The 20,943-nt window shown below is 46.1% G+C and overlaps 1 protein-coding gene across 1 annotated transcript in view; it reads left to right on the forward strand.

Moving 5' to 3' along the window:
* Window positions 1–17,336: 17,336 nt before the first annotated feature.
* Window positions 17,337–20,943, forward strand: part of LOC138965615 (uncharacterized) — a 45,494-nt gene continuing 41,887 nt past the window's right edge. Inside the window, exon 1 of the mRNA XM_070337793.1 lies at window positions 17,337–18,203. Coding sequence (XP_070193894.1) covers window positions 17,337–18,203 — 867 coding nt within the window. The remainder of the gene's footprint in view (window positions 18,204–20,943) is intronic.

The raw sequence follows: 20,943 nt of genomic DNA on the forward strand, positions 1-20,943 counted from the left end.
TTGTCTGTTGCAAGTTATCTGTGTCAAAAAACACCTCAAAATCAAAAGTCGCTCTGTAGGGAAAAACAAAATCTGTGGCTACCTGAACACCGTGGTTTTGTAGCTGTTGAAAAATGTTTTGAGGTGGTGAGTAAACCCCGCCTTTCAAGGTTTCTTTTGAGCCCTCACCCTGACAAGTCTGTTCATGTCGATTCATTTGAGACAAAGACGACCAGAGTTTTCCGCATTTGGAACAAGCCAACGCATGACCGAGTTTATCAATATCTAAAATGTACATGAAATGGTCTTTGTAACGCAAGAGACGCATAACACCAGAATGTTTGTAAGCGCTACGACGCAGAGGAACGAGACAGACAGGTGTTTGGTTCTCATCAAACTCAAACACATCTATGTTCACCTTAAACTCAGATTCAATCGACTCAAGTTGAAACAAAGTGACCCCCGGAAAGTGGACAGGGGGAGAATGTCCGGCCCACTGTTTGAACAAGGTTTTTGTGGGTTTTTGCAAAGAATGACGCGAGGCTCCTTTGTGCAAAGCAAGACAGCGAAAGAGACACAGACCATCAGTATAAGGAAAATGCTGATTCTGATCTTTTGGAGTTTGTGCAAGAACGGTGTGTTTGTGATGTAGTCAGGTAGACTACCACAGGCACATCCGATAGGAAAGTCAGTCAAAGGCGTGACATAGAAACTGGAAGACATGATGGCATGAACAGCATACCGAGAGTTTGGGCGTTCGAGTCTAACTTGTTCTAGAATGTCATGGTCACTGATTTCACCGAGAAAAGAAAGAAAGTCCTGTTTTGAGTTGATCAGGCGCGGTCGTTGTAAGACAGAGTGGTTATTGACTGAGGCATGAAAGAAAGACAAGTCACCCGACTCTTTGTTTTTGAGAAGAAAAGAGTGAGAAAAATTGATTTTGAAGCGTTTGTTTTGTTCATGGAACAGATCAAGAAGCGACTCGTCCCAATCAGGGAAATCAGAACAAGGGTTCCAGAGAATGGTATAGGTTGACTGGAGTTTACCAGGCCGCTTATGAGATTTAACAGAATTCCAATGCTTTTCGTACATTTGTCTTTCTTCAAAAGGTAACTTTTTGATTTTTTCTTTTTCTAGACTTCGTTTGTTTAATCCCTTTTTTGGGGGAGGGGCATCCTGTGAAGGCGAACTTTTTCTTTTCTGTCCGCCTGTCGGCACTGGTGGTGGAGGTGTCCGACTCGCGGCATCTTGACAGTTTTTGTTTGAGTTTTCATGACGAGCAAGGCCGTGTTTTCTGCTAAACGACTTGCCGCACATAGCACAGAGAAAAGGTCTGGCTTTGTTATGGGCTTCGTTAACATGAACGTTAAGGTTGTAGTTTTGTGTAAAAACCTGTTCACAGTGCGGGCATTGGTTACGCTGCAATAAAAAAAAAAACTATGTCTGAGCTACAAAAAAAAATATAAAAAAAAAACATCTTACATAAAAAACATTTATTTTTTCTAAAAAGCTATGTCTGAGAAAAAAAGTAACACGCTACCTTTATTTTTTTTTATCTTTACAAGATATAAAAACAAAATCAACTTACCAAATCTGTTGAGGCCGGTTGTGGCGTTGTGTTAGCGTCACTGCTGCTGCTGCTGTTGGTCGCCATAGTTGTTTTTGTTCACCACCACCCACTTGTAAAGTCGAAGAGACACTCAAGAGTTAGCCCCAGAAGAAGCTTATTTATACCCCTCTTTGCCCGCATCACCGCCGTATTCTAACTACGCGTTTCTATTTTTAGGTGCTGACCAACCAACAAGTTCTAACATGTTTAGGTCTTGCGTCTCTGTGGTGCAATAACTCAGGCGTAAGCACCCAATGACCCCCTCTGGAGGTTTACTGGAGAGGGGGCTCCGCGAAGCGCAGGGATACCGTTTAATTGCCTTACTCTGACACCCCCCTGACAGGGCACCAAACTACATAGCTATTAAAGAGAGGGCTCCGCGAAGCGCAGAGAAAGTGTGTGTGTGTGAATGAGTGTGTGGTGTGTGTGTGTGTGACAGTGTATGTGTGTGTGTGTGTGTGTGTGTGTGTGTGTGTGTGTGTGTGTGTGTGTGACAGTGTATGTGTGTGTGTGTGAGTGTGTGTGTGTGTGTGTGTGTATGTGTGTGTGTGTGTGTGAGTGTGTGTGTGTGTGTGTGTGTGTGACAGTGTGTGTGTGTGTGTGTGAGTGTGTGTGTGTGTGTGTGTGTGAGTGTGTGTGTGTGTGTGTGTGTGTGTGTGTGTATTGGATGGTAAAAAAAAAGACTAACATGACTAGTTAGTTTTGAATATAACATTTAAAGTAGATGGTTTTTTTTGTTTTTTGTTTTTGTGTGTGTTTGTTTTGAGCTAATAAATAAAGATAAGGATAGGATCTTAGTTTAGTATGTGAAAATGGATCCAAGGTGGAAACATCCTTTTACCTGTGTGATTGCCGGTCCCACAGGGAGTGGGAAGACTCATTTTGTCAAACAATATTTGAATCACTTACAAGCTATGATGACACCCCCTCCAGAGGAATTGATTTGGTGTTATGGGGCGTGGCAGTCTGGTTACAATGAGATGAGACATGTGACGTTTGTGGAGGGTTTACCCGACGTGGAACAGTGGACAGGGGTCAAAAGGCGACTGGTCATCATTGATGATTTGATGAGTGAGACAAACGACAAGGTCACACAACTATTCACCAAAGAAAGTCATCATCGGAATCTGAGTGTAATGTATATTGTACAGAACCTGTTCGGAAAAAACAAAGAGCAGAGGACGATCAGTTTGAACAGTCACTACCTGGTGGTGTTTAAAAACCCAAGAGATGCTTCACAGATCACCCATCTGGCCAAGCAGATGTACCCTGGGAAGCTAAAGTATGTCCAAGAGGCATTTAAAGATGCGACTTCTATACCTCACGGTTATTTGCTGTTTGACTTGCGACAAGCGACACCCGATCATCTTCGTCTGAGGACAAAACTTTTCCCACCAGAGCACCCTGTAGTGTACCTTCAAAAATAACCATGTCTGCACGCCTGAAGAGAAATGTACCCATGTTGCGGCTGTTGTGTGGGGCTAAGCCTGCCGTGATTAAGGCCGTATTGAAAGGAGCTTCTCCAGATTTGATCCATGCGTTGTGCGAGTGCTCTCTAAACATCTTAAAAGGCCATGTGCAGCTGACGCCCGCACAGAAGAAACGGTTGTCTCGACACAAACAGAACCTACGGGTCTTAGCCAAAAAAACAACATCTGTCAAACATCGAAAGCAAATCCTACAGAAAGGCGGTTTTCTTCAGGCTCTTTTGAACCCTGTGCTAGGCATTGTGTCTGGCTTGCTCGGGACCCTGGGTCTCTGATGCGATGGACCATACCAAAAAGATGATTTTGATTGAGCCACGTGTGTTGGCTTCTTTGCGGGACTCTGCAGGTGGACCTCCAGTACCTGATGCCACCTCACAAAGTTTGAAGGACATGGATCAAGTGATGCGGGGTATTTTAGACGAGAAGGATGTGGACAAACATGAAAAAGCAGACTCCTACCAACAAGTCTTGTGGCGGTTTCTTAAGCGTGTTGAAGAATATAAAAACAAACCCCTTGGAAGAGTGGAGATGTCACAACCTGCAAAACAACCTTTGACAGAACTAAATGAGGTCGAGAAAGCTCAGGACCTATCTAGGGTAGAAAAACGAGTGTTGGAGAGTGTCCCAAAAACCTTGAAGAAGAAGGCTCAGTTGCTTTTGGATATAACCAAGGACAGTTCTGACATCAAGTGGAATGAACAAGGACAGCTCGTGTACCAGGGACAGACAGTAGCAGGAACCAACATGGCTGATCTGGTGAATGATGCTCTTCGTTACCGTAAAAATGCACCTGATCCTCAAGGGTGGGAAGTGTTTGCAAGAGGTTTAAAAGCGGTTAATATCCCTCGTGAACTCATTGGTCACACAGGGCGATGGGAGTGGATGCACAGCGAGGGGGGTGATAGAGGAAGACCATCCACCAGGACAAAAAGAAGAAGAAGAAGAATTGTGAGTCCTTCCTCAGCATCTCCTTCTGCAGAAAGAGTATCATTTCCTTCTCCATCGCCCAAGAAGAGGACGTGGCTATCTTATTCTTGAGCAGAATGCCAGTGAAAAAGAAAAAAGTCGCTGAGAAGCTGCGACGTCGATATTATGGAAGTCAACTCCCTGGAAGTTTGGGTGGAGTGGAGGCTTTGAGAAGAACCACCAGACAAGAACAAAAACAAGTTGAAAAGTGGTTGACATTTCAAGACACCTATACACTACACAAACCTGTGCGGCGAAAGTTTACTCGTCGTCGTATCATCGTGGGTGGCATAGATCATCAGTGGCAAGCAGATTTGATTGATGTTAGAGCGCTGAGAAAAGACAATGACGGGTTTACCTACCTACTCACATGTATTGATGTGCTGAGCAAACACGCGTGGGTGGTGCCTTTGAAGGACAAAACAGGGGCCTCTCTGGTGGCAGCCTTCAAAAGCATTTTTGTCCGAGGTCGTCAACCCCTGAGACTACAAACAGATAAGGGTAGCGAATTTAAAAACAAGGTGTTCCAGGATTTTTTGGACAAAACAAAGGTACACTTTTTTGTGACAGAAAATGATGACATTAAAGCCTCAATGGCGGAGCGCTTCAACCGTACCTTGAAAGACAAACTGTGGAGGTATTTCACCAGAACAAGTTCAGTGAGGTATGTGGAAGTCTTGGCTAAGCTGGTGCGTGGTTACAATCATTCCTACCACCGCAGTATTAAGAAAGCTCCTGCTGACGTAACCATCGCTAATCAGGAGGAAGTGTGGCAACGGTTGTATGGTGGTCCAACTCTCTCCAAACCACCTAAACTGAATATAGGAGACCGTGTGCGAATCAGCAAGACGAGAAGAGTCTTTAAAAAAGGTTATATGCCTTCTTGGACAGAGGAACTCTTTACCATCAGTCAAGTCAAGACAACCACACCCGTGACCTATGTGCTGAAAGATGATCACGGAGAAGAACTGTTGGGGACTTTTTATGAACAGGAACTGCAGAAAGTGGGGGAGAAAGAAATATACCGCATTGAAGCTGTTTTGGAACAACGCCCTGGAAAAGGCAAACAGAAAGAGTATTTAGTCAAATGGCTCGGCTATGCCCCGTCATTCAATTCTTGGATTCCACAGACGGCACTGACCCACTACACGGACTAGCTTCAGTGGTTCTGATGGAGGAAACTCAAAAGATTAATACGCCTCTGGATGAACCAGACAGTGTTGTTAAGCGACCAAGAACATCCAAGCTGTGGCGTGTATTTGGACGTCGTGTCCCTCGGAGCGAGATTGTCTTCCTTTGTCAGATGCTCCTTATTTATGTCGTGATTGGAGTGTCTCTGTTCAATCTGACAACCGGTCGCGGACCGGATAACTTGTGGGTGGCCCTACTGGGAAGTTGTCTCGGCTACGTGCTTCCTAATCCTTCCATTGATCCACCCTTGGTACAGTAACAACGTCTTCATTCATCATGTTCTACCTGACACTCCCCAGCAACAGCTCCTTGCAGCACTACCCTGACAACAACGCGAGTCACTACTACACAAAACTACCTCAAACAATTGACCTGGGCACCGACTACGAGTGTGGGTTGGCTGAGATTCAGTTTAACAACTCGTATGTAAATGTGGAAAAAGACACGTGTCAGTTTCGAATTTGTGTCCCATTAGGTGTTGTTATTTCTTGTGATACTCTAGTTTTACCAGAGGGGTTGTATGATTCACCTGCTTTTTTTATAGACTCACTAAACCAGCTCTTGGTTGATATAAGTCTTACGCACTATGTAAGGTTTTATTACACCAAAGCAGCAAAAAAAGTACGTGTTAAATTACTCAAAAATATCTCGCTGTGGATGAGCCCCGAGTTGATGAGAATTTTGAAAACAGATGTCACCCAACAAACCATCACAGGCCCTGGTCACTTTGACGGTAAAGCTATGATGGATTTACATCAAGATTTTCACGCAATATACGTGTACTGTGATTTGGTGCGCGAAAGAGTGGTCGGAGACACATTAGTCCCATTGTTGCGGACGGTGCCAATTAAAAAGAAGACTGAAGAAGTCGTTCATCATATATTCGAAAAACCTCATTACTTGCCACTGACTCGTTGTCAGTTCAACACGGTGGAAATGCTTTTAACAACGGACACGGGAAAACCTATCGCATTTGAGCAAGGGAAGACGGTGGTAACGCTTCATTTTCGTCGTAGACGCACCGACCATTTGTAGAAGATGGTTCGTCTAACCCCTTTCCAGGGCAGTGGAAAACTCTATGAAGATTATTACTGCAACCAGGTCGGCCACGGTCTCCCCGTGTTTGTAGGAGGAAGAAACTACAGAGGTCATGGCATTGGCAATCTCTTAGGGGGTATTGGTCGAGCCCTTGTACCTCTTTTGAAAAGTGGTGGAAAAGCTCTGCTGAAAGAGGGGGCTAGGACAGGTATGCAGGTGGCTCAGGATGTGCTGTCTGGGCGTAGTGTTAAGTCGTCACTCCAGCAGAGAGCTACCAATGCAGGGAAGCGCTTGTTTCACCAAGCCGTGGGTCGAGTGACAGGCACAACAGCCGCGCCGCCTGGAGAACCTGCAAGGAAACGTATAAAATCATCCACACCACGCCACCAAGGTCAGACTGGGAGGCAGAAGAAGAAGAGAAGGAGGGCGACGGCAGCCGATATTTTTGGATAAGCATCATGGCGCTTGCCCACCCTCAGTCATGTGAAAGTGTACATACTGGACTGGATTTGTTTTCTGTACCCCCAACACAGACAGCTGTGCAGGAGGGAATGTTTGTAGAATATCATCCTCTGGCTACTCTGGCCCCAGGAGCCCCTATTGAGTTTACCATCAGTGGTGCTACATCCGAGTACCTGGATCTAAGCAACACGTATCTCCATGTGCGAGCTAAAATCACCAAAGCAGACGGAACAAACTTGGATGCTGATTCCCATGTGGCTCCTGTCAACTACTGGTTGCACAGCCTGTTCTCCCAGGTGGATATCAGTCTCAATGATACTTTGGTGACCAATTCAGAGAACACCTACCCCTACCGTGCCTACCTTGAAGCCACCCTCAACTATGGAAGAGAAGCCAAGAAAAGTCACCTCACCAGTGCCATGTATTACCGAGATAGTTCCAACCATCTGGATGAAACAGAAGGGGATGACAACTGGGGTTTGAAGGTACGTCGTGAGCAAACCATGCGGAGCAGAGAGGCAGACATGATGGGGCGACTTCATGCTGACATCATGCACCAGGAACGCTACATGATGAACGGCGTGGACGTAAAGATCAGACTCATTCCCTCCAAAAACATCTTCCACCTGATGTCTCCTGACCCCTTTCAGGGTTTCCGCACTGTCATCACACATGCTTCCCTGTTTGTTCGCAAAGTCAAGTTGAACCCCGCGGTGAGCCTCGCTCACGCCAAAGCGCTGGAAAAAGGTACGGCCAAGTATCCTTTGAAAAGGGTCGTTGTGAAGACTTTCTCCATTCCCACAGGCAACCACAGTGCTGTGCAGGACAACTTGTTTCTGAGTCAGACACCCAACCGCCTGGTGATTGGCTTGGTGGACAGCGCTGCTTTCAACGGTCAAGCCTCACGTAATCCCTACCACTTCAAGACACAAGGATTGTCCTTTCTCAGCCTGTACCTAGACGGAAAACAGATCCCCGGCAAACCCCTGACACCGAACTTTGAACAACACCAGTATGTGCGGTCATTCTTCAGCCTCATGACTTCTACGGGTCTCGCCAACAGAGATGCGGGGTCTTACATGGAACTGCGTGATTTTGAGTTGGGGTATGCTATCTACAGCTTTGACCTGAGTCCCAGTCTTCTGGATGGAGATCAGTTTGAACTGGTGAAAAGCGGTGCCCTGCGTCTGGAACTAAAGTTCAACGAAGCCCTTCCAGTGCCTGTGATGGTGATTGTGTATGGTGAAATGGACAGTATGATCGAGATTGATCGCTCTCGCCAGGTCCTGACTGATTTTGCACTATGAACAGCAAAGACATTAGCCGAGTGTTGGGGAGAGACATTCATACCCGACGTGTGTTTCGAGGTGTGTTTCCTAGAGACAGACTCCCACGACAGGTGAACACGCGACGTCCAAGTGCTTTTGTCATTAATACAGATCGCAGTACAGGACCGGGGGAACACTGGGTGTGTGTCTGGTTTGATGGACTTGGACAAGCGGAATATTTCGATAGTTTTGGTTTACCACCCGTGCACCCCGCTATTGAAAACTTTATGCTGAAACACAGTTCAGCCCACGTGTACAACCCACGGCTTTTGCAAGACTTGACGAGTTCAGCCTGTGGCTTGTATGTATTGTACTATGTTTTGATGAAAAGCCGCGGCGCCAGTTTATTTCGAACGCTTCGTGTGTTTTCCCCCAACAGACTTTGGGGTAATGATCGAAGAGTATGGTTTTTGGTCCAACAGCTAAGAAGAAACTGAGGTCGTGTGCTTCGTCTTTTTATTTTAGGTCTGTAAACGGTTTTATTCCTTTTATTGGGTGTGTCTTGTGTGTGTGTATGTGTCTATATAAGAAGAAGGGGCGGAATCATCACCACCACTTTCATCTCGTACCCACCAAAGTAGAGAGAGGGTTAGAAGAGTGCCAGTAAGAAAAGAGAGGTACACAAAACAAAAAAAAGTCATGATGGAGACGGCCAGTCCCTCTTTAGAGCAGATGTTGGAAGAATTGGAGGCTGGTATTCTCAAAGTTAAAGATCACCTGCGAAACAGTTTGTTCTTGATGTTTGTTAGTGAGTTAAAACGAGATGTTTGCAAACGCCTTGAAGAAAAAAAGAGAGAAGAAAAAGACTATTCAACACGGTGGACTGTTGACGCCATTAGAACCGTCGCAGATAAAATCTGGGAACACCTAAATCGAGACAAAATTCTTAGTCGTTGGAATGTAGCATTACCCAAGACACATCCAGACGGGGTCTCCTGGTGGTGTTTGCGGGTTGTTGTGTGGAAGTGGACAGAAACGACAGCGTTTCGAAAAAGGGTTATCACTCATGTGACTGAACAACTGCTCTGTGAGTGATGCAACAGAGTGAAAAACGGCATAGCATCCCACGTGACCTTAGGCTAACCCAGTGTGGACCCGTTGAAACCAGAATAATCAAGATGTACATGAGCCGCGAGTGTGTATATAAGACAGGACGGATGTAAAAAGACCACTACAGAGGATTTTTGCGGAGTCGACCATGCCTTCAGGGACCATGAAACAACCACCACAGCCGGCTACACGCTACCCGCTAGGTGGAAGCCTTTTTGCCTCAGTAAAAACGTGGAGAGGGGCTGTAAAAATCCATATTCGCCACTATGCTGTTCCCACCCGCACCAAAGGTGGGCGTGTTGTCCCCACCCAAAGAGGAGTCACCCTGGACTTGAAAAAGTTTCAGAAACTGCTTAGAGTGCAGAAAAAACTCAAAGAAGACTTCCACCAACAGGTATCTTCTCTGTCACCCACAGAGGAGAAGCAGGAGAAAAAACATCCGAAAAATCACACAGAGTGTCCGCCGTCAGACTACTACTGTTCAACACCATCAACCACAGCCACGGCTTCGACACAAAGCGAGGAATACCCTCAGCAGCTGCAGCGACCCCTGTATTCCACATGTCCGGCTTACTGTCCTGCCACAACCGTAAAACCTCTTCCTGTGACACCAAGAAGTGGTTATGAAGTTGACAACTAATCCGGGGACCACCTCGTTCCTTTAAATTGACAATCATGATTTGGATTTTTTTTGGTTTAATGTATGTGTATGCAAAATGTTAATTTTTTTTATTTTTAATATTCAAAAGACTGATGTCACTTTTATAATAAAATGATCATATTGGAAAAGTTAATAACTATGTGTCTGTATAACTCTTGAATGCTAACGTGAGTAGTTTATGTATTGTTTTGTTACTCTTTACGTCTGACTTTTACCTTCTTGTTTGGAAGTACTTGTGTAAAACGTGCGCGCATGTGTGTGTGTGTGTGTGTGTGTGTGTGTGTGTGTGTGTGTGTGTGTGCGTGTGTGTGTGTGTGTGTATGTGTGTGTGTGTGTGTGTTTGCACTTACATTTAATTTCCACCACACATATACCCCTACCTCTTACATAGTCTATCAACAACAAAATTAAAAAAATTAAACACCGCAACAACGAAGAAAATAAATATCAAAAACAAAATAATACCTATCTTATCTGGTGTACCTATCAAAACCTTGTACGTAGAACAACCGTTTCTATTTTTAGTGCTGACCAATCAACAAGTTCTAACATGTTTAGGTCTTGCATGTCTGTGGTGCAATACTCAGACGTGATCAGTCTCTAACCTAACATTAGGTATGACTGACTGTAGAACAACTCGTGTTCGGTGTAAAATGTACCTCCGATGTTTATAACACCCACATAAAAACCAACAATCTGAGTCTACTTGTTAAAACTTTTTTTATATGTGTACATCAGCTCCCAGCCCTCTCATCAGTCGAGCTAACTTCCACACCCACCCCACACCATTTGTCTGGCACTAATCTAAGCATTAAACCCTAATCAACCCTCGGGGTAGGCAAACCACCTCCTATTAAACTTCTCTAACTGCTGCCCACCTCTGGTGGTTTTATCGGCGAGGGGGCTCCGCAAAGAGTAGGGGTACCATTTGGGTACCATTTTTTATTGTTTTATCCTGACACCTCCCCTGTCAGGGCACTAAACTACATAGCTATTAAAGAGAGAGGGCTCCGCGAAGCGCGGAGAAAATGGGGGGAATTACTGCTTTTTATTGGTGCTTACCCCAGCTGGAGTGGTCATTAGTACCGAGCAACAGGTACAGGCACATGAAATCACATGACAAAATATAAAACGCAATAAACCGTTTATCCGCAATATCTCCTTATCACTACTTAAACACAGGCACCTTAACCTATCACTTTATGATGGGCCCTACCCTTGCGCATTGCGCATTGCGCAAGGCCTGAGACGTGCGCTTCCTTACTACTAACCAACAAGTTCAGCCAATTTTACATCAGTCGAGCTTAGTCACAAATTAAAAATAGAAAATAAGATTTGGGCACAAAATCCAGCTAGCAGTCGGGCTGAATTCAACTGTTACATGTATACATGCGAAAGTCACAGTTTTCAATTGCTTCGTGCATCTTTGTTTCTTGACCAGTACTCTTGATTTTGGCACCGTTGTTGTCATAAGACTCTGCACTTTCCTTTGATTTTGTCACCGTTTTGTTCCTAAGACTCTACACTTTTCTTTGATTTTAGGCTCACTGTGTAAACCCTGGATCAAACACGTGAAAGTCGCTAATGGAATCAATAAAATAATGAAAAACAGACCAACTAATCCAAAAACATGCATTTTACGAAACGACGCAAAACCAAGGGATTTATGGGATTTAAACCCACGTTTTTCAATTTTCTCGCCGTTTGTGAGCAGTTTCTAATCTTGAAGATGATGCTCTTTCCTGGATGATAGAAGGACACTTTGAATTGCCCGCCTTTTCACACCCGTCCTAGCAGCAGCCAGCAGGCTGATTCACTGATGAAAACTGGCTATGACAAGATCTCTCCCTGGGGACAAAGAAAGCCTGCGCACGAGTAATCATTTCCAGACCCAAGTCTATTTCGGCATCTCTTCCATAGAAGATAGATCTTCTCGCAGCTCTTCTATCAGTATCTCTATCTCTCCAGGCAGTCGGTCACAGTCCAGAGACAAATTAATTGGCGTTTTAGCTAGCAATCATACGCACGTGTCTGGATTAGGGTTTTGTGCCTGATCATGATTGAAACTGCTCCCCCCCCCCCCCTTCAGTTTCTATCCACCCCCTCCGTTTCTTTCTGTCTCTGTCTTTCTACGTATCACTGTCTCTGTGTCTGTCGGTCTGTCTTTATGTCTCTGTCTCTGTATGTCTTTGTCTCTGTATGTCTCTCTCTCTCTCTCTCTCTCTCTCTCTCTCTCTCTCTCTCTCTCTCTCCGTGCAACCTCCTCTCTGTCTAGAACTGCCCCCCCCCCCCCGTCTTTTTCTCCACTCTCTCCGTATCTGTCTCTGGTGTCTGTCTGTCTGACTGTCTGTTTCTCTCTCTCTCTCTCTCTCTCTCTCTCTCTCTCTCTCTCTCTCTCTCTCTCTCTCTGTCTCTCTCTCTCACTCTCTCACTCTGTCTATCTGTGTGTATGTGAAAGCTCAAATCGGCGAAGTAACCGTGCACTCGATCGTTTTAAATGCAATGCAGCAAAATAAAACGGCAATGTTGCTCATTCAACAGTTTTAGACACTCAACGCCGCCATCACCCTCTCTCTCTCTCCCCCTCTCTCTCTCCCTCTCTCCCTCTCTCTGTCCCTCTCTCTCCCTCCGTCCTTAGTCTCTCTCTCTCGCTCTCTCTCTCTCTCTCCAGGTTACCCCCCTCTCTCTCTCCTTCCGGCCTATAATTTGAGGAAATGGCTCGTCCGGAGGGGAAATTTAGCTACTTCATTACAGACCGTAGCGATTTGAATTAGAGTCTCCGTGACAGCACTGTCGCGTGCTATCGACTTGTATTTCCCCTCCCCCTTCACACCCCCCGTTCAACCACCCAACCATCCCCCCCCTCCCCCCGTAAAGTTGGCTTTCTTCGGTCCATCGTATTGATCAGATCCGGTTTTGCTGTATACCAACCTTGGCAACGGTTGCTAGGTAGACTGCATGTTTTGGGAGTAGGTCCCGGGAGTGGGGGGGTGGGGTGGGGGGGCTGTGTGTGTGTGTGTGTTTGAGAGAGAGAGAGAGAGAGTGTGTGTGTGTGTGTGTTGGGTGTCACGTTTGTGTGTGTGAGAGAGAGAGAGAGTGTGTGCGTGCGTGTGTGTGTGTGTGTGTGTGTGTGTACATGTGTAAGTGTGTGTGCACGCTATACGGTGTGTGTGTGTGTGTGTGTATTAAGAAGCGTATCTCAGGATTATGTGCGACGTAATCAGTAGCGACAGCTTGTTTGTCAAAGTGGATTTTTACCCTACATCCTTCGCCACTTTAAACTTGAGCCACCAAAGAAAGAAAGGAGGCTACAAAAACGCACTTTTATCCTGCGTGATCAGAGTGGTGAATGGAAAGGTGACTTCTATTTAACCCTGTCTTACTTACTCACCTCTCACCTCTATGTACCACACACCCCGCCCCCCCCCCCCCCCCCCCCGCCCCCAGGAAAAAAAACACTCCCCGCCAGACAGACTGTAGAGCCTGTACACAGTCTTTGTCCCATGCCCTTGATCTGAGACCTACGTGAAACAGATAATTATCTTCTGGCTATATGCTGTGACTCACTGTCTGTTTTGTGTGCTTTTAAAAAATAAAGTACTTTATCCAGTGCAATGTCAGATAGGTTTGTTTGTTTGTTTGTTTGCTTAACGCCCAGCCGACCACGAAGGGCCATATCAGGGCGGTGCTGCTTTGACATATAACGTGCGCCACACACAAGACAGAAGTCGCAGCACAGGCTTCATGTCTCACCCAGTCACATTATTCTGACACCGGACCAACCAGTCCTAGCACTAACCCCATAATGCCAGACGCCAGGCGGAGAAGCCACTAGATTGCCAATTTTAAAGTCTTAGGTATGACCCGGCCGGGGTTCGAACCCACGACCTCCCGATCACGGGGCGGACGCCTTACCACAAGGCCAACTGTGCCGGTTAATGTCAGATAGGTAGACGGCGTTTCGGAAAGTTCTAAGTCTAACCTGTTGGCATTACCCCGCGTCAGGAATAGCTGTCTTGTGTTTTCAGTTTAAAGGATTGACTTTTTTTTTTACTTGAGTTTACTCGATACACGTTTGCCACCATTTGAGTCGTAGGCCATATTTTACCAGTTTTGAACATTATAAACAGGTTAAGAATATGGGTGTTTTTTTTCTCCAAAGTAGATGAAAGATCGGCTCATCCGGCAGGACAGTAGCTTTTAAATACAAACACATACACTTTGCACTGAAGTGTTCCACTTTTGAGCATATATTTTTTATAACCACTTGTGAAGACTGTGTCAAAGTGTCACTGTGTCAAACGCTAAGGTAGCAGTAGAAGATCTTTGACTGTGTGACACACTATATAATTCTACTGGCAAAAGTAGCGCACATGGTAAACAGTATTTAGTTAAGTGGAACACTTCAATGTACAGTGTAGTCGTACATAAGAAACGAATTACTCAATTAGTAAACGCGTCTACAGTAAACAGAGGCAGCTGCGCAGGCCATGCTGCTCCGATCGTCCGATTGTCATGGGGCAGGGAAGACACACGCCACAGACTAATGGAATGGGCAGCACTGTCTGACGGTCTGGTAGCACGGGCAACACGCCCCCTCAAACACACAGGGGCTAAGCACTGAAAGTCACACAGCATAATGCCAAAATGCCAAAATTGACAGAACTTTCTCGTGGCCTCGAAGCACGTCCAACCCGCCTTCACAAATACACAGGGGCTTGTATAAAATTCGAAGGGCGCAGTTACCTAGTGGATAAGTCATCGGCCTTCTAATCGGAAGGTCGTGAGTTCAAATCCCGACCGCGACCGCCTGGTGGGTTAAGGGTGGAGATTGTTCCAATCTTCCAGGTCAACTTGTGTGCAGACCTGCTAGTGGCTTATCCCCCTTCGTCTGTACACGCAAGCACAAGACCAGGTGCGCACGGAAAAGATCCCGTAATCCATGTCAGAGTTCGGTGGGTTATAGAAACACGAAAATACCCAGCATGCTTCCCCCGAAAGCGGCGTATGGCTGGCTGAATGGCGGGATAAAAACAGTCATACACGTAAAAACCCACTCGTGCAAAACATGAGTGAACGTGGGAGTTTCAGCCCATGAACGAAGAAGAAGTATAACATTCTAGCCTCCGAAAGAACAGCACTTTGACAAAACATGTGCCACAATGAGATCTAGTATTCACAAAAAGTTACCCCCCAAAACGGTACGTGTACATTGATACAACAACCTCTCTCACCAACTGACGCTTCACTTAATGAAAAATGACACCGATTTATCCAACCAAGACATATTTTCTTGTCCTGGTCTTCCAAAGTGAAATCAAAAGGATAACATATAGTTCAAGGAGACGCCATAGTTTAAAGGCACAGTGCAGCTCACAGCCTTCGTTTTGCGTTTTTGTTGCAGCTGAGTGCATTTACAGTTCAAAAATCCTCCTATGGTAGTAAAACAAACCCAAAACTACCCAACGACGACATCTGTGAAGCTCGACAGTTTCTTGATCACGCGAGTGCATACATTAACCTAGTTATTACGTTGGTGTTTGGTCGGAGTTCGATTCAACTGAGTGATTCCGGCCTCCATTTTGTTTTACACAAACTCATGATGACGTCTGACATAGTTTGCTAGTGACGTGTCTTTTTGTGCATGATGTGGTGATCTACCTGATCTAAATTTACATCCCAAAATAGGTCAAGACCAGCCGGGTCCGAGTACGAAATTAATTCGTAAAAAAATCGCAATTCTTGACTCTTTGGGTGCAAGTCAATGAAACTTGGTAGTTCTTCTAACGGATAGCTGCCTGAGGTGTGACTAAAAGCCCCAGGGGCTCCGTGCACCTGGATTTGACAAGTTCAGTACCTTTAATGCGAATGATTGGGCCACGTAAACCTTCTGCCACTTCTTCTGCATGTGTCCAGAGGAACTGACAAAGATTTTCGAGGAAAAAGTCGGTTTCGATGACTTCTTCGTATCGGCAGTCGAAAATTACTCGAAAATCTCTTTACTGTCTGTTGATTAGTTCATTTGACCGGCCTGCATGATTCGCCGTGGCACTTTATCAATACCAGGAATCGTTGACCAAGACTTGACCGGAGTGGGAACAGATTGCAATTTCCTTTCCATTTCACTTTGTTTTGTTTTGTGGCGGAGAAGGAACTGGCTAATGCATTAGCTGATTCAGCAAACCTTCCCCCGCCTCTTTTTTGGGGTCCGGTGAGAGATGATGGGGTATGGGGAAGGGGTGGGGAGGGGGGGGGGGGGGGGATGGCGGGTTTACGAGATGAGTGAGTAGCACTTACAGATTATTAGCACGGAGTTGTTCCGTGGCCGTCTGTTCGCCCCTTGTGTTGAGAAGTTAGCGGTTAATGACCCGTAAGAATGACTTGGGATAATTTGCTAGTGTTTCGTAGCTTTCTGTCTGTCTGCATGCATGCATGTATGTGTCGTGCCGAATTCACGTAATTGCCGATTCCGCGTAATGGGCAACATTTTTGCCCATTTCGCGTAATCGGCAAAACGCTGCCCAATACGTGAAATCGGCAGCGTTTTGCCGAAATCGCGTAAACGCCTCTAAAACTTGCCTATTTCGCGAATTCGGCAGCCGATTACGCGGAATCGGCAGCCGATTACGCGTAATGGGCAAGTTGCCCATTACGCGAAATCGGCAATAGCAAGTTAAGTGTGTGTGTGTGTGTGTGTGTGTGTGTGTGTGTGTGTGTGTGTGTGTGTGTGTGTGTGTGTGTGTCTCTCTCTCTCTCTCTCTCTCTCTCTCTCTCTCTCTCTCTCTATTCACGAAAATTGTTTTTTCTCTCAACTTTTTACGTGCTTAAGCTTGTTCGAAACGTGTGTTCATTTTGCATTGACAATCAAGTTTGTTTGTGTGACGTGGTTGTTAATGTGTCATTTTGTGTTGATCTCTCTTTCTCTCTCTCTCTCTCTCACACACACACACACACACATACACGCACACACAAACACACACACACACACAAACACACACACACACACACACACACACACACACACACACACACACACACACACACACACACATGTGTAAGTGTTCGCGTTCGTAAACGCAACAAGAAACTCCCCGGTACATCGTCACCCAAAATGAGCTATTCGACGTCCTGCTTGAGGCACATGTCAACACTGGGCACGGAGGCGAGAAAAAAACCAAAACAATTCTCCAAAATAAGTACGCGAATATTTCCGGTAAAATGATTAACTGTTTTGTGTCGGCCTGTGAAACCTGCCAACGAAAAAAGGCAAATCCAAGCAAAGGCCTGGTTGTGAAACCTGTCAGGTCAAAGTCTTTCTGCGACAGAGGCCAGGTGGACCTTATCAACATGGAGTCATCCCCTGACGGCGGCTTCGTGCACATTCTTAATCAAGTTACCAGGACCATTTCACAAAATTCCTGGTCCTACGACCGCTGAAAAGCAAAAGAGCGGCAGAAGTTGCATACAACTTAATTGACATTTTCACAATGATTGGCGCTCCGTGTATCCTCCAAAGCGACAATGGTCGAGAATTTGTTGCTTCAGTGGTTGACGAACTCAAAAACATGTGGCAAAACCTTCGCATTGTACATGGGCGGGCTCGACATCCCCAGAGCCAGGGTTCAGTTGAGCGATTGAACGCAGATGTGAAGCAAATGCTGTTAGCGTGGACCATTGACAACGGCACCAGTAACTGGTCTGAAGGGGTCCGCTTTGTCCAGCTACAAAAGAATTCATCCCCACACAGAAATCTGCAGAACAAAACTCCATACGAGGTGTTGTTTGGGGAAAAACCGAGATTGGGTCTGCAGAAGACCTTTCTGCCTAAAGAAGTTGCAGACGTGCTGACGACAGAGGAAGAGCTGGAATCTGCCATACGAGAGATGACAGGGGCCGAGGATGTTGATGACGAGGCCATGACCGTACCAGAGATAACAGGGCCAGAGGGAGTTACAGACGAAGCCATGGCCATACCAGAGTTGACAGGGGCGGCAGAACTCGTTGCTCAAGACGTTATGGCAGTAGACAAAGAAGATGTGGCTGCCAGTGCAGATTTAGAGACTGGAGATGAGGAATCAGCACAATCCGATTGTTCCCAGGCAGATCCCAGATCTCAAGAAGAAGAGAATGACAATACATCTGATGACCCCACAGTTGCTGAACACATGAAGAAGATAAGGGCGTGCCGAGCGGAGGCTTCACTTGGCCAAGAAAAAAGTAGCGCTCAAATGCTGTCTTCAAGCAATGCCAAACTACCCTCCCTAAATGTCGGGGACTGTGTCCTACTTCCAGTGTCTGAGTTTGACAGGGGTCGACTCGACGCCAGAAATATCCCCGGAGTCGTGTCTAAAATCACAGAACACGGCGCGTATAGGATCGCTACAAAGCACTGCGTCGTCAATACTGCTTATTCCAGAAACCAGTTACAGAAGGCAGATTGTCAAATCCTAAAGCTTCAAGATACAAACCCAGCCGTTTCTTCTTTTAGAAAAATCGCTACAAAGCATTCCGCCCATGGTGGTCAGGGGTATGCAAAATGCGCCTGTCAGACATCCTGCAGCTCCAAGAGATGCGCTTGTAGATAAAACAGCACTCTCAGCCACAGTCACTGCCACCCGAAAAAACAGCAAATTAATGTAAAAACAAATAAAAATTACTACCAAACTGCATGTCAGCCAAACTATAACCTGTGTTTGTGGTACTGAAAGATGAAAATAGCAGCTTAATTAACTTGTATTGTTGAGGAGCGTTCTTTTTCACAATTATGCGTAATTCTTCATGTTCATCTATTTGTTCATCTTTTCCTATTATCGTTCTTTTGTTTCGAAAATAAATGTTCGCCTCGTTTGCATCACTAGTATACTGTGTGTGTGTGTGTGTGTGTGTGTGTGTGTGTGTGTGTGTGTGTGTGTGTGTGTGTGTGTGTGTGTGTGTGTGTGTGTGTGTGTGTGTGTGTGTGTGTGTGTTAGTGAGTGTGTGCGTAAAAAGTATATTATCACATTCATGGTCAGTATCGACGACAACACACACAACACACACACACACACACACACACGCACACGCATACACACACACACACACACACACAAACAAACATACACACTAAACTCACTATTGCCGATTTCGCGTAATGGGCAACTTGCCTATTACGCGTAATCGGCTGCCGATTCCGCGTAATCGGCTGCTGAATTCGCGAAATAGGCAAGTTTTAGAGGCGTTTACGCGATTTCGGCAAAACGCCGCTGATTTCACGTATTGGGCAGCGTTTTGCCGATTACGCGAAATGGGCAAAAATGTTGCCCATTACGCGGAATCGTCAATTACGCGAATTCGGCACGACATATGTATGGATGGGTGGATGGATGCATGCTTGTCTGAATGCTTGTCTGTCTGTCTTTCTGAACGTCTTGTATGTCTTGTCTGCCTGTCTTTCTGAACGTCTTGTATGTCTTGTCTGTCTGTCTGTCTGTCTTTCTGAACGTCTTGTATGTCTTGTATGTCTGTCTTTCTGAACGTCTTGTATGTCTTGTCTGTCTGACTCACGTTTTGTCTGTCTGTCTGTCTCTGTGTGTATGTCTCTCTCTGTTAGTCTGTCTGTCTGTCTGCCTGTCTCTGTCTCTCTCTCTCTCTCTCTCTCTCTCTATCTCTCTCACGCCCCCCCCCCCCTCCCCTCGCCCCCTCGCTGAGATAAGCTTCTCCATATTGAAAGATTGCCGACATATCATTGGCATCGTGTTAGACGGGGCGCACGTGTATTATTATGGGGGCTTCTCCTGTGTTGTGTTTTCTTTCTGGCAGCAGCTCTGGAGGTCACCTCCACACTGTCAGTATCAGAGTCCTGGCTCCCTCTTCTCACTGTGCAGGATATGTAGGCTATACGGTACCGTAGACTGGTTGCAGACAATTAGCCTTCGATCAAGGGTATCTTGACTGTTTTTCCCGAACGCAAAAGTGTTGAAGGTCATGCAAGGCTCGGTGGAAAAGAAGAGTACAGTGGAACCCCCCTTTTAAGACCCCCCCTCCCCCCCCCCCCCCCCGAATATAAGACTTCTTCCTTTTTTCAGACCTATCTTTTTTTGGTGATTTTTTTGTTCAAAAGCGTTGTAATTTTACCTCCATTTTAAGACTCCCTCCCCCCCCCCCCCCTTTGAAGACTTGATTTTCTCAGATTTGTGAAAGTCTTAAAAGGGGTGGGGGGGTGGAGGGGGGGTCCACTGTATTGCAAGTACTGTACCCAAAATTAATGTGTAAGCTTTTGCACAGGAGTGGAGAATTCCCCCAACCTCACTACGTTACACTTTTTTGGTTTAATTTGAAGAAGAAAAATTCAAAATTGAGTCGGTTATTCTCGTGGACGCATGGATGTGGGGACAAGAACCGAAGAGTGGGGGGGGGGGGGGCGGCAGTGTTTAGTGCGTGTGTGGGTTGTTGGAAGGGGAGGGGGGAGAGGGGTGTCAGGTTGCGGATAAAAGAGAAGGGCTGGGTTTCAGTACCTACTCTGCCCACGGATCAGCTTGATTACTTCAATGTAGGTAATTAGAAAGGGCTGGGGGTGAATGGAGGGGTGGTGAGGGATTGCTTGCGTGTGTACGACCTGGCGTGCGTCAGTGTAGTACACAAAGGCAGGACCATGCGCCGTACTAGACGCTGACAACGTATGCAAAACAGACAGATAACCGTGAAATTGACACGCTCGCAATCATGCATATTTCATGGTTGCGCACCAATATTTCTTGCTCAGCAAGAATCCGCGGTATCTCTCTGATTAGACACACGTAATCCAGAATTAACTACCTGTCTTGTCCCGCCGTGTTGTACTTGTGGACGTAAGTTTGTAGCCGATGAAATTTGCTGCCTTTCTGCCTGACATTGCGGACAAGCCGGGAGAGGGTTTCCACGTGTTTGTGTGTGTGTGTGCATGCGCGTGTGTGAGACGGACTGACTTTAACTTTGTGCACAAAGGCTACATTCTATATACAGAGGGTTCTACGTGTGTGTGTGTGTGTGTGTGTGTGTGTGTGTGTGTGTGTGTTTGTTTGTGTGGGTGTGTGTGTGTGTGGTGCATGCATGAGTGTGTCAGTGTCCATGAATGTATGTGTGTGCGTGAGTGTGTGTGTGTGCGTTCGTCAGTGGATGTGTGTGTTTGTGCGTGCGCGCGCGTGTCAGTGTGTG

This window comes from Littorina saxatilis, linkage group LG4 (genome assembly GCF_037325665.1).
Source record: "Littorina saxatilis isolate snail1 linkage group LG4, US_GU_Lsax_2.0, whole genome shotgun sequence".
Classification (NCBI taxonomy): Eukaryota; Metazoa; Mollusca; class Gastropoda; order Littorinimorpha; family Littorinidae; genus Littorina; species Littorina saxatilis.